The 17,843-nt window shown below is 36.6% G+C and overlaps 1 protein-coding gene across 2 annotated transcripts; it reads left to right on the top strand.

The window, feature by feature from the left end:
- Positions 1-4,994: 4,994 nt before the first annotated feature.
- Positions 4,995-17,818, top strand: LOC5567431. Of its 2 annotated transcripts, none has more exons than XM_021852297.1 (2): positions 4,995-5,229; positions 17,257-17,818. In XM_021852297.1, exons 1-2 carry the CDS (start codon positions 5,028-5,030, stop codon positions 17,652-17,654), a joined length of 600 nt encoding a protein of 199 aa, XP_021707989.1. In that variant the 5' UTR covers positions 4,995-5,027; the 3' UTR covers positions 17,655-17,818. The 2 variants fall into 2 exon arrangements, with proteins under 2 accessions (XP_021707989.1, XP_021707988.1); XM_021852296.1 differs by having other exon boundaries at positions 4,996-5,229; positions 17,254-17,814.
- The last annotated feature ends 25 nt before the right edge of the window (positions 17,819-17,843 follow it).

Here is a 17,843-nt window from a genome sequence, read left to right as displayed (position 1 = left end):
AGTGAACTTCACTTGTTTAGTGTGTTTTGAAAATGACACGCTATGAAATGACACAATTTTATTTAAGGCAAGAAAAAGTTTTTGTAAGAACCATCTTGCGATGTATGGACGGTTTGTAGTAAACATAATTACATATCTTGAGACAAAGTTTCATCAAAATTATAAATGATCATTTTTTAAAATTTACTTTAAATTTTTTGAATCAATTTCTGCGGTGCATTTGGGACCGAAATTTGTTTTACTATCTTTATTCAAAAATTTTTGACAATTATTTACAAGTCATCCATGGAATTATACACGGTCTTCTTTTATCCTCGACTTACTTTTTCTTTTCTGCTCTAAATGCGGGCAATGTTTACTTTAAATGACATCCGGACCAACATCCGGACAACGAATGTTCACCGGATGAACATAAAGTGGATGAATGCACAACGAAATCGTTCATTTTTTGTAAACACGGCCCGCGGTAAAAGGTTTTCTTCCTGGTGGAAGAAGCAGCGTGACGTCATTGTAAATTAGTTCATACAACACTTTTTTGTACAAGCTGTCATTTTTCGATTACCTTATTAAAAAAAAATACAAAATCGGGTACAAAAAGTTTGACCCGTTCCAAAAGATAAACCAGATGAGTTTTGGAAAAACTTAGTATGAATGGCTTACTTAATAAAATTCTACACATCCAGAAATATTTATTGAAAACTGAGAGGGTGCTGCCGAATTTCTGGTGAATTTGGTTGGTTGGCGGTTTTTGGTACAAAAACAACGTTATTGTCTCTGTACCAATCCAACGTCGATCGCGTGTAATGGCATTATACCAGATCCGGCCAAAATAATGTTTCGCCTCCGTGATACCGCAGGAAGGGCAACAGACGCTTCTGGAGGCACTCGGTGCGGTAAATTTCGCTGTTTATGGTACCCATTGTAATGTACGGTTTACTCAGTTTACCGTAGTGGCATATGGCATGCCAGAGCAAGTAGTTTTTGGCAAATTTGTCAATTTTTTCTTCCTTATGGCTTCCGGAACATCTAACCGTGATTTGGCAACGAAGAATTTCAGCCCCGGTATCTGTTTTGCGTCTGCCTTGATGTAGGTTTCGTCATCCATAACCACACATTTCGGTTTCGTTAACCACTCTAAATGATTCTACCCCATTACCCCGAATGTCATTTCCCCGAATCCCATCACCCCGAATTCCATTATCCCGAATGCACCATTACCCCGAATTCCATCACCCCGAATGGTATTTCCCCGAATTCACAATTATCTTCACATGATGATATTGATGACATTTCCCAATGATTTTGAAATTCGGGGTAATGTCATTCGGGGTGATGGGTCGTTCGGGGTTTTGGAATTCGGGGTAATGGCGTTCGGGTTAATGGCATTCGGGGTAATGGGATTCGGGGTAATGGGGTAGAATCCTCTAAATGCAACTTCCTTGCGCGGGCTTTGGTCGCCGTGTTTTGTTGATCATGCTGGTTCGGTGCTTTCCGGACCTTTAATACACGAAGTCCAGCTCGTTTCATGATTTGCTGAACGAACCAGGTGGAACACTAGGCCTTCAGAGCCGCGTCGTGAATCGAAAGGTTTGGATTACGCTTGAAATAATCCAACACGCCCCTTCGCAGGGTCAGCTGTCCTAGAGTCTCTTCCACTTCCAGCCCACCACTCGGTCGCCCGGTTCTCCTTCAAATATTTTACCACCCGAGAGACAGTTGTATGGGTGATTCCCAGTTGTCTTCCGATCCATCTCATGCTCGCAGTCGGATTTTCCATGACGACGCACAAAATTCTGCGGCGATTTTCTACTCGTTTCGATGCCATCTCAATAATCATTGTACCCATTGTTGTGAAATTTTGCACATGTAAACAATACACTCCAATCTAGTTATACCCATATTTTCACCAATTTTTACCCACGGGCAAAAAAAGTTACACACATATAAAAATGTTGCAATTTTTTTTTTCGAGTACAGGCCTTAGCTAGAGTTTTGATTGAATATTTAGATTCATCTTAAAGTTATGAAGTAAGACAAAAAAAAATTTGGAAAATTTGCTGACAGAATCGTGTTTATGTGTATATAGACAGGTTTTTGTAAGGCGAAATCTGGAGTTTTGAAAACATAAACAATAACCAGATCTAACATTATATTTTATCTTTTTCTCTAAAAGACAACCAATTTTAATAATGCATCTCCACGCTTTCACATATTTTTCATATCCATACCTGAAATATTGAGAGAGTCTTGAATATTGAAGATTGATTTTATTTTTTTCTTCTGCTTTTCGAATCCTTACAGCGATTGATTTAAAAAAAATCTTGCTTGTTTAGAAGTCAAATAAAAGACACTACACGTTAATGCTACCAGTGGGCTATTAAGCCCTTTGAAGGAAGCACCACACTAGACAACGTACTAGCATGCAACGCCCAGTGGCACAGCCAGAAAACATTCCTCACGAAAAGTTTTTCGGCCAGCGGCGGGAATCGAACCCACACTTCTTAGCACGATGCGGCTAAATGCCTTGGTGACACTAACCGCACGGCTACGAAGCCCACAAAGTCGTGACAATTGTTACAAGTATAAAAGGCAGACGAGTTGAGCGTTTAGCAAAAATCATCGTTTCAGAATTTATAGCGACTGAGCTGCCGTTCTACGCATATTTATCATGCAGTACATAAGGTTTACATAGAACATAGAACGTAGAAAGGCAGTGAGTGTCTTGAACATACAGTGCTTGTTCGATTTTGGCAACATTCTACAAACATTCATGTTGCCAAAATCGAACGGTTGTTTTTATTGAAACTTTTGAAGATATTTCATGCCTTGAGAAATCGACAAAATTTCCATGTCGAAAAGATCCTCGAACGATGGGATTCGAACTCAAGCCCCCTGGTTGGTCTCGCTGAATAGCTGTGCGTTTAGCTCTACGGCTATCTGACCCCCTTATTACTCTGCAAGTGCTGGAATCGGCTTTAGAGGATTTTTCAATTTTCAAAAAGGCTTGGGGTCCAATTTAAATATATTATTTTCAAAATCATTGTTTTCAATTCTTTTCGCAGATCCTACCATATAATTTTTGTAGCAGCTTTCAAAATATTCACAGTAATGTTTGTCGAGAATTGCTAAGAAGAGTGTGTTCGAGCGAATCGTTTGACTTGAACGCGTGGATAAGTGTGTCCCAGCAGGTGATATTTTGTGAAGCATTCTTAGTTAGCGCTCTTACTTTTCTCGCGCATCTTAGAGTGCTGAGAAGTTTCAGAGTCACTCTTGAGTAACAAGAGCTATGAAGCTTTTGTGACTGACGATAATTCCATATTCACTGCTGAGTAGATTAATCGAAAGTTTTATCTGTTTGCAAACGACATGGAAGGGTGGCACAGAGAAGATTTGTGTCGCGCTTATCTACCCACGATAATTACAATGATGGGACTGACTTCGGGAACATCGGAAGCAGCGTGATGCCTTTAACAGCGGGATTATTCTCGGTGCGTTGGGGCGTATGGCTAATGAACGGTGTTCTTGCAGGGGTCCCGCTGTTTACTTCCAACCGGTTCCTTCCATGCCGTTGACTTGAGGGCAAGTTTTAGCCGGAGAAAGGTTATCGAACGATGCGTGATAGATCTTCGTTTTGTTGTTGATTGCCGATCCGGAGTAGCTCAAATCACAAAATCAAATAAACAAAATTTTATTTTTATGGCCGGATTAGTGCGAAGTGGTTTTGGGCAAAAGAGAAATTGCGAGGACTAGACCAGATTAACGGGTTGTGCTAAACTTGGTCAATGTTGTGAGGGTTTTTAATATTTTTTAGTATCACACTGTTTGACAAATTGACTGTGGTTAAGGTTTTGGATTGAGCTATTTTACAGAGTACTTCATAAGCTCAGAATGATAGCACAAATTATGCGAAAAGCTTTAATTTAAATTGTTTTGTAAAGTCCTTTATATTTTCTTAAGTGATAACAAACTAATAGGGTGAAGAGCTACTTAGGCACTTCCATAATTCATTTTGGCATGGGGGGTTTTCTCGACCGAATTTTATGAAACTTTGCAATAAGAGGCGCTTTAGTATGACGCATATTGTGGCCAAATCTGGTACTGTAGCTTAATAAAAACACTGCTGAAGTGGAACAAAGATATCAAATAAGGATCTGGCTTTCGATGAATAAAAATTTTACTTTTTCAAGTTCAGATGGAAAACATTCAGCACCGGACTACTTGCATCACAGACACTGTTCAAACATGAAGAAAACATGATCCAACCAAAATGATGTGTTACAACAAACATAAACTTCGATGACATTTGCCGCAAAATGAAGCAGCTCGATAATTTTTGAGAGTAGAAATCATTACACATTTAAAGTTCGTCTTATAATTTATTAAGGCCAAAGATATGCGTACCACTTAGTACCATCAAATTGTGTATAAGATTTATCCAGCCTTTTTGGGACTTTCAAATGTGTTTCCAACTTATTTCCGATAGTATTTTGGTGCGTCGATGCAGTTGCGATTTCAAGTTTGCTGATTCTAAATGTTAAACATGCTTGAAACACTCCATCCAATTTGGGCGCTACTTGGCAATTGAATAAAACCAACATCGTGGCTGAATCAGCGCGTGTGACTTCGGAAGCAGGTCATAGCTATTCACAGCTAATCATATGAAATTTGTTGTGGTAATCTAAAACACACAAAACATTTTTTTTTTTACAAAATAAAGTTCAGGCGTACCTATATAGATTTTTTAGGTACTGGTGTTAGATTTCTTCCGGTTTCGCATGCAAACGTAATTGTCATACGCTTTTCTTATGCATCGAGCTCCAATCAACGGCTCTGAGTACGGTCAGTATAATTGCACTGTAAACGATGCATTGTGACAACAATTGCTCACCGATTATCTGCCGTAGTGTAATTTAAGAATTTCCTCTGATTGATATCTTCTAAGGTGGATCTCAAACGAACGATTCCCCCACTATAAAAGCACACAGAGTGAAAAATCATTGAGTTAGTTTTCTAGGAAGTATCTTAAAATGAACAAACTTATTCTAGTAGCAATAGTAGCTACAGTGGCCATCGGTACCAGCCAGGCATTTGTGCCGGTTTTCCACCGTTTCCGCCGTAGTCCTTCGGTTCGTTGTTGTAACGATGGATTCGAGGATTCCATCAACCATGAGAAAGTGGTTGCCGTGAGAAGGACTTGCGCTGAAGAGTTGGGGTTGAACGAGATGTCCGGTAGGTTCCGTGTCAATGCTACGGTGTGTCTGAAATAGTTTTTAACAAAAAACTATGTGAATTTGATAATATTTTAACGGGGGAACAAAGATTATCGTGATTTGAAGTTTTTGGGTGATTTTGAAGGAATATTATATCATTAAATATTTCCTAACAGTGCATCATTACACACCGTAACAAAAATGACATTTTTGTGTGTTTCTGAATTTGGTGTCGTTCTCAGAAATATTCCTTCTCGTCACAATTTTTAGATACAGGTTTTTTAAATGATATAAAATACTGGTTTCATTGATGTTCACATGAAATTTCAAGTATAATTCATCAACCTTTTTTATGATCTAATCCACGCAAAATAGGACTTAAAATTAAATTTAGATATAATTTAGTTGAAATTGCAAGTTTAAATTTGCATTCAATCGATTTTTTCAACATGACAACAGTCTCCATGCAAAATTCTTCGTTTCTCTTATATGGCAAAATACAATACTTTTTTGATCCACTAACTTTTGACCATCGAAAGTATTATAAACTTTGTTGATATGTATTGTTATACACATGAAGTTTTAATTCTGTGGCAAACAAGTAAATAAATTCTCATACAAGCAAGTGAACTTGCGTGCAAGTTGGCTGAAATAGGCAAATTTGGCATTTTCAACAGTCAATATCTAAAAAACTAGAAGTGCATCCTCATGGCGTAGTGGTTAACGCGCCCCAACTAGAGATCGGGGAGTCGTGAGTTCGATTCTCACTGAGAAGACGTGTAACTTTTTCGCAAATCTTCACATCAATTTGTCCATCTAATCCAATTGCAAATTATATGTAATGTTTAGCTTTTCGGTAGTTGTTAAACTTCCACTCGGCTGGTTGGCCGTAAACCACGATTCATAATTAAAAACAAGTATTTATCGAGCAACGGACTCATGTTCCGTAACCGGTCGTTTGAGAACGTCGCGACCCATTGGAAGCCCACACAATAGAAACCTCAGCCAGCGCAGTTGCTGGCTAGTGTAGTGTGCTATTCCTATACCTAAAAAACAATGCGCTCTCGGGCTAGGCATTGGATATATATAGAAAGCGTTGTGTTTGGATGGGCATCTAATTCTTCCGAAAGAGGTGCACTTTGCGAAAGAGGACCACGTGATTATTGAGCTGAAATCGAATTCAGGTTAACTTCTGCGTTCATGAGTCCTCTCATGGCGTAGTGGTTAACGCGCCCCAACTAGAGATCGGGGAGTCGTGAGTTCGATTCTCACTGAGAAGACGTGTAACTTTTTCGCAAATCTTCACTTCAATTTGTCCATCTAATCCAATTGCAAATTATATGTAATGTTTAGCTTTTCGGTAGTTGTTAAACTTCCACTCGGCTGGTTGGCCGTAAACCACGATTCATAATTAAAAACAAGTATTTATCGAGCAACGGACTCATGTTCCGTAACCGGTCGTTTGAGAACGTCGCGACCCATTGGAAGCCCACACAATAGAAACCTCAGCCAGCGCAGTTGCTGGCTAGTGTAGTGTGCTATTCCTATACCTAAAAAACAATGCGCTCTCGGGCTAGGCATTGGATATATATAGAAAGCGTTGTGTTTGGATGGGCATCTAATTCTTCCGAAAGAGGTGCACTTTGCGAAAGAGGACCACGTGATTATTGAGCTGAAATCGAATTCAGGTTAACTTCTGCGTTCATGAGTCCTCTCATGGCGTAGTGGTTAACGCGCCCCAACTAGAGATCGGGGAGTCGTGAGTTCGATTCTCACTGAGAAGACGTGTAACTTTTTCGCAAATCTTCACATCAATTTGTCCATCTAATCCAATTGCAAATTATATGTAATGTTTAGCTTTTCGGTAGTTGTTAAACTTCCACTCGGCTGGTTGGCCGTAAACCACGATTCATAATTAAAAACAAGTAGAAGTGCATGATATTTTTGAAAACGGTAATGGATTCAGCAAGCCTTGTAAATAGCGGTATTTTGGTGCTTGAGACAAAAAAGTTTTCCGCTGTGTTATCGATTTGTAAACCAAGTAACTATATTGTTTGCATTAGGGTGAAGATGAATCGAAGCCAAACTTCAAATTTTCAAAAGCACGGATCTGGAGAACCAAACACCCGTTTGAGCTGAAAACCTAATCGATTGGTCACCACCAGCTAGAGACCAATCGATTAAGTTTTTAGCTTAAACGGATGTTTGGTTCTCCAGATCCGTGCTCTTGAAAATTTGAAGTTTGGCTTCGATTCATCGTCACCTTAAGCATTCATAAGATATGATATATGAGGTATCTTCTCAGAGAGTTTGAAATTATTTGGCCGACAGAATCAAAAGTTGCAATGTTTTGTACATTGGCCATTGTTTCGATTAAGTTTCACTTGGTACTATATCAATGGACACAATTTTCATATCAAAATGTCCGCGGAATTTTAACGCGGAAAGCAAAAGATACATTTTAAGATTTTTTTTAGATAGTTCCAATAGAAAACAAAACAAGACTACTTTAAAGTTTAAGACCATTCTAAAAAAATCAAGCGTCTAAAATAGTTTTCACTACATGCAATTGAGCACTGCAACACTAATTATCGAAACAGATTTGTATTGAGTTTGTAAAACACATTCATAAAAAGTAGTTTTTCATTTTTTCTTCTACAATTTTAAATTCATTAAGTTATGGGCTACCTCATGTTTCATGTATAGCTGATATGAATAATTACCGCATTATCAGATGATTTCTCTAGCATCAGCTCTGTGCTCCTTTGTTATTTTCAAGATTGTTATGAACAACATATGGTTGTGCGTTTGACACTTTATCGACAATGTATGCAACTGAGTACCTTGGTCGTGAAGTTTAGAATATTCAACTAGAGGAACAAAAATTTAGAGTAATTGGAAGCCAAAAAATATTGAATCATGCCTTATAATAGATGCTTGGCAACTTGGCTCTGACATATATTAATAAATATGTGTTTTGTGTTATACCCAAGAAAGATATAGAGTCTAAGCATTTGTTTTCTCGGATTCATTAACACCTTTGAAAATATGTTATGTTGGATAAACCACAATTTCATAGATTCATATGCATACGTCATTTATGTAACCTTCTTGAGCTCTTGTAGGTTACTAACAAAAAGAAAAAGTCCAACCAAAGTATTTATATGATTCTACCTTATTTTTAAACTCAACAATATTGATGCTGATATTTGAAATTTGCGTCAGATAGCAAGTTCGTTTCTTATGCAAAATTGCATCTTGTTAAACTTATTGTAATATTATGTTGTTATAACCAACCTTAAACAAACTTCTGCCAAATATCTTTCCAGTAAATTTGGCGTTGCTTTTTCCCCCCCCTGACGGATAGATTGATTTTCACCATGGAAATTAGCATCTAGTTTCAATTTCTCATCATTTGACTTGAGCATTAATATTTTTAAAATGATTGCGCTCTGATTGATTAAAAAAAATGGGTTTACCAAACAATCCAACTTTTGCCAAAGACCATCCAATGGTTTTATCCAAAATCTGAAAAGTCTGTAATATTTTTATTTTAGTTAGGAATCTACTAAAATTATTTTATGGAACTCAAATATATAAGTTAGCTTTAAATATTTCCCAGCAATTCCACCTGAGATTCCTCTGAATGTTTTTCTTTTGATTCTTCAACAAATTTCTGCAATAATCACTACTGGGTTTCATCTCCGGTTTATTTCCAGAAATCGTTCCTGGGGAATACATTGAACTTCTCCAACGAATTGCCAGCAATACCTCAATGATTTTTTGGCATATTTGGTAATCTACTAGAAATCATTTCAAAACGCAAGAAATGGCTCTAGAAATTGAATTCTAGCGATGAGCTTAGAGTAAAGTGGAGCAAAAGTTTCAGTGGGGCAAGAGTTTGCTTTTAAGATTTCTAACTAACAGTTTGACCCATGTATAAACTTACGACTCAAATCCACATATTATTTTTAAATTTCGCAAGATTTGCCTGATCGTGCAAAAAATGTCACAAAAATATTACATTTTCACTTAATTTTGCGAAAAACTGCTATTTTGGGTATATTACAATTAATCCTGTTTTGTGCAATTTTTTGATGAAAAATTAGTGTGTGTTTTTGGCAAACATAAGTGTTTGGCTGGTATAAAGTTTGCCTGTCTTAAAGTATCCATATTTTGACACAAGTTTGTTCAGCAAAATTATGGCCAATATGTTGAAGGTTCACTGTATGGTATTTATTTTGTTTCAACTGCTATTGTTTTTCTGATAACTTTGATTATACCACTTCCCAGTCAACATTTTGGTTGGTATAACATTTGTTATACAGTGCTGTTCTGAATAATAGCAGCGCATGTCGATTTTCATACAAAATGCTCAACTTTGACATGCTGTAGTTTTGTTCCCTTTCAAGCAATCGAGCTGAAATTTTCTCCAAAGAACTACAAATATGATCAATTTTGTAACTACAAAATTTTAGTTTTTTCTGAGTCCCTGCCGAAAAGTGAGACACTAGGTGAAATTTTTCGAAAAAATAGCAGTTTTTCATTTTAAAATTTTTCTCCTACAAATATTTTAAAAATTTTCGGTTTAGGTGTAGGTTTGATAAGTAGGAGGAGATTGTTCCAATGGTAAGTGATATACAATTTAAAACTATAATGTCAAGCCGAAATTCAAATTTTTAAAACTGCTATTTTTTCGAACAATTTCACCTAGTATCTCACTTTCCGGCAGGGGCTTAGAAACTTTTGAAATTTTGTGTTTACAAAGTTGGGCATATTTGTAGTTCTGTGGAGAAAATTTCAACTCGATTGCTTGAAACGGAACAAAACTACAGCATGTCAAAGTTGAGCATTTTGTATGAAAATCGACATGCGCTGCTATTATTCAGAACAGCACTGTACATCATTATACATGAATCAATTCAATCGTATAGAATGCATGAAATGGTTATTTACCTACTAAAGTGGAGGCCATATGCGTACTTGACACGACTTTTTCAGACTTTCTGCGACCAGAAATAAGATGCCACAAAATTTGGATGAAAATTAAAAAAAAAAGTTTCCAGTAAGCCTCGAACGCAGGATCTCTTGATTAGGACGGCGGACCTTACCACTGTACTCCCAAGGGTTCCTTGACTGCGACGGGGTTTTTTGCATGTATTAATGCATGTTGCATGTACAGCGACAGTTGCTTTATTGTTCTTTGAGGCCCATCGTTTTTCGGGTTCGGGTCGGGTTTGAAGGCTAAAAAATTATCGGGTACGGGTCAGGTTCGGGCTTAGTCGGGTTTGGTGGGGATTGTTCACAAAGTAACAACCTGAAAGCTTCCCTATGCATAAAAAACGATGAATTTATCATCGTTTCGAACTCGGGTTCTATTCGTGTTTTTATTAAAAACATTTTCGGGTTTCGGGTTGGGTTCGGATTTGAACAGCGAAAATTTTTCGGGTTCGGGTCGGGTCCGGGGTTGCTTTTTAATTTTTGTCTCGGGTTTGGGTCAGGTCCGGGTTTGAAAAATGTGAAACCCGACCATCTCTAATACCAAGTTTGGGTGGCATTTTTTGCTAAGCTATTGCGATTTCATATGATGCTTTTTGGATTGATATATGATCTGTCAGTTTATACAACATACAATATACAATTTGTGTTGACATTGATAAGGCTCAATTTGACATCTTGTGCGATTCTGATTTTTGACGTGCGAATATGTGATTTTGGATGCACATTCTTATACGCTACGTGGTTCATTGGGTTAGGTCGAACTTTTGCCCTACTGAGAAGTTTAAAGGTATTTTCTCATTTCACTATTCGTTTAAAATGGTACTTCTCGGGAATTGTGTTGCATGTGTTTTAAAGATTTTTTTTCATGCGTTTAGGAATTACATGAAATTTTTCTTTTAGGGTCGGTGTTCCTTTAGTACACAGTCCCCTATAGTTGCACTAGTGTCTTTTTACGGTCATTTTGCTATAAATCGTTGCTTTTTTTTGTTTTTTGACATGAAGGTCGGGAGCTATTTATCTAAGTACCATTAATACACAGCTCGATTTTGTTCAAAAAATGATCGAAATAAATAGTTTTGCTTAAAATTTAATCTTCCTTGAACCTATAGTAATCCTATGGTTCCTATAGTAGCACTACTAAGACAAATTATTTTATATTAAATATATTAGTTGATGATTTAGGGACTATTTAACATCAATCGAAAGCTTTTGATCCACGTTTTAAAGGAAAAATATAAAAGTTTAGCGAAAATAGGTTTTGATATGTATTTTGCCTACACTGTGAAGCTAGTGCTACTATAGAATAGAAAATAGAAATACTGCTACTATAGGCACATGTGTTACTATAGTAGCACAAGCGATAATTAATACAAAAATATGAGTTTTCGTAGTTTTAATTTTTTTTTTTCCACAAAGCACAAGTTTCAAAAGATGTAGAAATAAAGATGCTGGCTTTATTTTTCGATTTTATACGAATATTTGTTTTTCTACATGTGGCTATTGGTACGACGACCCTATTCCTTGTTCGTATTTCGTCCAGTTTTTACTTTACATATTCAAATACTCTTCGACATATTTTGTTAGAAATCGCCTCTGATGAATCTTGGGAATAATGAATAATTCCTTAGGCTTCTTCAAGGATGTATCCGAAAATACCTGTTCCTGAAATATTCCCTGAAAATCCTCAATTTACACCAAACTGATTTGTTCATGATCATTTCCACCAGAAATTGCTCAGATTATCGATGCACTTTTACATGAACTATTCTAGGAAGTTTAGTTATATTATGTTGCTATAACTCGGAGTCCAACTTAAAACAAACTTCTGCCAAAAATCTTTCCAGAAAATTTGGTGTTGCTTTGTCCCTCTTAGCCTCTAGTTTCAATTTCTCAACATTTGACTTGAGCATTAATATTTCTAAAATGATTGCTCTCTGATTGATTAAAAAAATATGGGTTTACCAAACAAAGCAACTTTTGCCAAAGATCATCCAATGGTTTTATCCAGAGTCTGTAATATTATTATGTTATGTTTAAAAGAAGCTAAAATTCCCAAAATAGCAATTCGCCAATAATTGAATACCTAAATGCTCGCTGTTCTCCAATTTAGAACACGTTGTTACGTCATGTTCAAAAATAGTCGATATTTTCATCCGCTCAATAATAGGAGAATTACCCAGCTGAGTTTTTAAACTTGCATCAACGAATCTTTGTAGAATTTAAGACAAAACATCTCTCTTGATGTTTTCCTTCTTTAGAACATTGGCTGTTCTTCATGCTCAATTTCTGCGCTTTTGTAGATAAAAAATCAATATAATTTAGAGACTAGTCTAGACGGTTTTATATAACTGCGTTTCCAGCTACGACAAAATCATGGCACCCAAGCCACGGTCAAAAATTATAGATGCAGTATTATCACTAAAAAAAGGAAGACAGAGAGCATTATAAGATTGATTAAAGCGAGCTCACTCTAAGGTGCCAAATTAGTACTCACAGCTACAAGTGTGACTTGGAAGGCGCCGGTTGAAATGATTCAATTCCATTGTCTAGAGTTGGATTGGATTAATCGAGTCCAAAGTTGAGAAAAACTCTTTTTGGCAATGTGTTCTTCAAATTATGTTAAATGGCGTTATGCCAAATGGGGTAAAGCCCTTAGGACTTGCTCTACAAATACCTTACAAGTAGTGTGTTTTCGGCATTTCCATCCGGATTATTCTATGAACTATCCCAAGTATTTATATGGTGATTCCTGCGCAATTTTTTCCTGACAATGGTTAGAAATTCCGTCAGGAATTTTTCAAGAAATAAATCTATGAATTCTTCCTGAAGTTCTCTTGTGGATTTCTGAAAAAGTTTCCCAAAAGTGGTTTGGTGTCCGACAGAAATTATACCTGTGATTTTCCTTAGAAAAAGTGTAGTATTTGTTCTCAGGATTCCTCAAAATATTCAAACAGGATTTTTTTTTCAAAATTCAAAATTTTGTATGAGTTGTAACGCTTGAGTTTAATCTCCCCCTCCGTCCTTCGAGCGTTACGTTATTTGTGGACGGCACCAAAGATATATTAGAAGAAATATCCTTGGAGGAGTTCTGGAGCATTTTTTTAAGTTCCTTAAGAAACACCTGAATGAGTTTTCGCAGTATTCTTAGGTGAATGCTCGAGACAAGGCCTCCGAAGAATCTCACCTAATTGTTGACTTTCTAAACGCTTCCATCTCAAAGATATTGAACTCATTGACAGCATGATAAAATTTGAAGGTATTCTTCCGATTTCTTTCTAGTAAAGAGAAAGTGACATAAAAACCATGTCCAAAGCAAAAAAAAAAAAACAGTCCAATGCTAAATCTATCTTAAAACACGATATGGCGATTTTCGCATTTTATTATGAGCAATGTTATGTGGTAAATTCTTAAAGGATTTTTAGAGTTTTTCTTTAAGAATCATTTGAAGAACTTTTGATATATTCTTTGATAGATTTTTTAGAAAATTGTCGACTCTTCTTATTTCGATGTTCTACATCTCGATATCTTTTCCCTATGTCGATGATTGCTTCGTTCTTTTTATTCTGCATACGATTTCTCTCTCCATATCTCGATATCCTCCTTATCTCGACATCTCGATGTGTTTCTGTTGATTTTTTGTTCCCAATTTTCTCTCCGTATGTCGATATGATAATTATCATAGGTTGCTAGATCAGATTTTAGTGATTCAGAACTGTTTGGAAACTCCAAACGAAGTTTGTTTGTTAATTTATTTTCTCAGTCCGTTGCTAGAGTGATTTTCAATCCAGTGTTCATTAAATAAATGTTCTTTGTTTCGATCTTTCCCTATCTCGATGGTCCCTTCGATATCGAGATGTGGAGAGACGTCTGTACATACACCCGATTCTGTTTTTGCACGGATTTTTTTTTACACGGCCGTGCAAAAAAAGTTTCCATACATTTTTTTTTTCGCCAAAACCTTATTTTTGCATGAAACATCGAGAAGTGATGTTACTTTTTTTTGCATGGTTTTGAAATTTTGAACTAAAAACTTTTTTTGCACGGTACGCATCCCCCGTGCAAAAACAGAATCGGGTGTATTTTGATTATATCTCAGGAAAAAATGATTAAATTTAAAAGAATTCATTAAAAGCATCTTAAATTCATCCCTGGAAATACCTTGAACGTATCCTTAGACGAATTTCAAGTGTAATTACTAAAGAAACTCAAGTGGAAATATTTGAAAACATCTGTTGAGAAATTGAATGTTGAACTTGTTGAACTTGTTGAACTTGTTAAAAAAACTTTAATGACAAAAGTTGTTACCTTTAAAGCAGTTTACAGAGAAATCCCTCCAACCAATGATAGAATAAAACTCACGAGTTCATGAATTGTGTTATTTAAGCAATCAATTGGATAGAATACATTGAAAAGTTTCTGGAAGAAATTCTAGAAGAAGAAAATAACCGAACCACCTAGAAGTGAAACTACAAACAAATCATAGAAAAATCTCTACAGGAATCTGTGGACATTTCTAGGATTTTTTTTTGCGATTTTTTGGAGGAATCCCAGACAACCAGAAGTCGCATAACAATTTACGTCAAAAGTCGTTTACTTGTGCGAATTACATCACACCCGCACATCATGGTGAATGAAATCGGTTGATTTATGAATTACCTCGCATAGAACGCTATTTTCTGAGTTCATCAGTGCATTTTTTTCGTTCCGTATAAACGTACCAAGGAAGTAGAATCTATCCGTAGTAGTTGTCAAATCAACTTCGTTGTCATAAACTCAATCGTATAATGTTACAGGTAAATTAGTAATTAAATCCGTACACTCGCATTGTTTGTCAATTGTCATCATATAAATTATGCACATATATCGCCTCCACTTTTGTACGCATGAGGCCTTTTGACGACATCTTGTACGGAATCTTTGCACATATATGATTCACATAAGGTAAAAGGTGATTTCATTATATGTACATTCTGGTTGTCAGGGATATTTGCGAAATATCTGGAGAAATTTGGGAACTTTTCTTGGAATAACTGTAAGAAAACTGTATAAAAGAAATGTATCAAACTTCTCAGACTATTATTAAATCAAAATTTGGGCGAAATAAGCGTGATACCGACCTGTGCGGTTAGTTTTAAATCATGCATACACTTTTTTAGGCTATTACCTTTATGGAAACGTTATTTCAATAGATCGTAATCGGCTTCCCTAAATATAATAATAGAAGCCCTACCATAAGCCTGAAAATTAATGGGGAATTCAGGAAAAATGAGCATTATAACAATCCGTGCGGTCAGTTTCGATTCCAATACTAAATTTCTTAGACTCCTATCGCTTAGAAAACATTATTTCAATAGCTTATAAACAGTTACAATATGAGAAATCCTATCATAAGCCTTATAAAAATAAAAGAGGAATTTGGGTAAATGAACACAATACTAATCCGTGCGATCAGTTTTAATTCACAGGGAGTATGTTATCGCTTGAAGAACGCTATGTTTATAGTTCATAAATGGTTTCGTCACCATATACCTAATATGATATTTCATGTAAAATAATGACAAAATGTGGAATTTGAGTAAAATGAGCATGGTACCGATCCGTGTGGCGTTTCAATTCTGGCACTCGCTTCTTTATACTTTTGGCACTTAGAAAACTTTATTTCAGTCGTTCATAATCTGCTTCCCAGCATATAATATAAGAAGTCCTATCGAAAGCCTAATTAAATGGGAGATTTTGCTTAAACGAGTATGATAACGATCTGTGCGCTCAGCTTCAATTACAGTGTTAACTTTCTTAGACTCCTATCGTATTGAAAAGGTTATTTCAACAGCTCATAAATAGTATATAGCTTGAGAAATCCTACTAAATCCCTGATAATATGTGTAATTTGAGTGAAACAAGCATGGTAACAATCCTTGCGGTCAGTTTCAATTCCTAAACTCACTTACTCAAGCTGTTATCGCTTAAAAAATGTTATTCTAATGGCTCTTAAACAGTTCCTGTAAATTATATGAGAAGTCCTAAAGTAAATTTAGGAATTCCAGCACTCACTTTCTTAGACTCCTATCACTTATAAAACATTATGTCAATAGTATATAAACAGTTTCCCCGCATATAATATGATGAATCAGAAGAAACACCTGATCAAATGGCGATCCATGCGGTCAGGCCCAGCTCATGGAATCACATCCTCATATTATGTATCCGGTAGAAATCAAGACCAACATTTATTTATAATTATTGTTTTCTCGGGCCCCGTGCGTCGCAGCTAATATGTGAATAGTGCGCTGTGTTCATAAAAATCATAAGAATGCAGCGCCACACTAAAATACTGATTTCAAAATCGCGCGAGTTGAGGCGCGTCGCGAGTCTTACTGGCGTGATCCGGTTTGGTGGCGGTGCGACAATACTCCTATTGCCTAAAAACGTTATTTCAATAGCTCTTACACAATTTTCTTGTATATAGTGTGAGAAATCCTATCGAAAACCTAATATAAATGGGGAATTTGGGTAACAATCCGGGCGGCCATCTGAACCACTGCCATTCGATTCCGTAGACAATTTTACAAAAGATACACTTATTTTCCTCAAGGTTTACGCTTTTCTTTAACAAGATTCAGAATTCTTCGTCGGTTTGCTATCTTTTTTCCCACTGTGGACCGGTAAAAGTTCATTTTAGACAAACAATTTTAACTGTTATACCTTAAAATGGGTAAATATTTGGACATATTAATTAATTAATCACGGTATTAATTTATTCTCAACTATTTTTTTTTTCTGGAAACATTGTTATTCTACTAAGGTCGCACTTTTGCCCTACCTTACTCTATCGTTCAAAAATAGCACAAAACATTCAAACAACGATAACTTTCGTTACTCTTTTAGAAATATTTTCAAATTCGCGGAGAAGATGCTCGACTACTATATCTTTCGAATGGTGGGTGCCGAATTGGTGGACATTTTCACGTTGCTAACGGTTTCAGACACACCGTGGACAGGGTTTGAACTAGTGTGTTCTCATTGAATCTCGAATTTTTCACAGAAGAGGAGCTCCTGAAGAATCGGGAAAATCTCGTTTGCCTGGTGGAGTGCATTGCCAAAAAGCACGAACTGGCCGATGAAACTGGAGACCTGTTGCACGAAGACCTTGCCAAAGCACTGAAGGAGCACTTCAGTGTGGCCGAGTGGAAAGCTCCACTGTTGGACGATTTCATCAAACAATGCTTCGACCATGCCGAGGAGGAACATGAAAAGCACCCCACCGAGGAGGGAAAATGCAATCCGGAGGGATTCGATTTTTCCTACTGCCTGTGGAGACATTTCACGCTGGCTTGCCCGGAGGAGCTGCAAGACGATTCGGAACGGTGCGAAGCGATCCGCGGAAAGCTGAAAAGCGACGAAGATGTGGGCTTTTGGAACAACGACCTCGACGAAACCAAGTGAGGCGCGATGGCGAGAGCTTTTTAGCGCTTGGAGCTTTCCCTTGTGCGAACTTGATGGCCTAGTGTAACGCGTAACGCTGTATCTCTTTATAGTCTAACGGCATAATAATAAAATGTGATTGATTGCTGCTTCCTGAATATATTGATATGTTTATCAAAAACTAATTTGTTTATTGACTTTCATTTTTTT

This window comes from Aedes aegypti, chromosome 3 (genome assembly GCF_002204515.2).
Source record: "Aedes aegypti strain LVP_AGWG chromosome 3, AaegL5.0 Primary Assembly, whole genome shotgun sequence".
Classification (NCBI taxonomy): domain Eukaryota; kingdom Metazoa; phylum Arthropoda; class Insecta; order Diptera; family Culicidae; genus Aedes; species Aedes aegypti.
The sequence above is the reverse complement of the archived record's forward strand: the minus strand, read 5'-3'. Positions and strand labels throughout refer to the sequence as shown.

Bases quoted from the DNA above. Each gene is read 5' to 3' on its own strand.
- LOC5567431 (XM_021852296.1), top strand. From the start codon at position 5,028: ATGAACAAACTTATTCTAGTAGCAATAGTAGCTACAGTGGCCATCGGT. The intron at 5,230-17,253 runs GTAGGTTCCGTG...AATTTTTCACAG, and splicing joins GGGGTTGAACGAGATGTCCG to AAGAGGAGCTCCTGAAGAAT.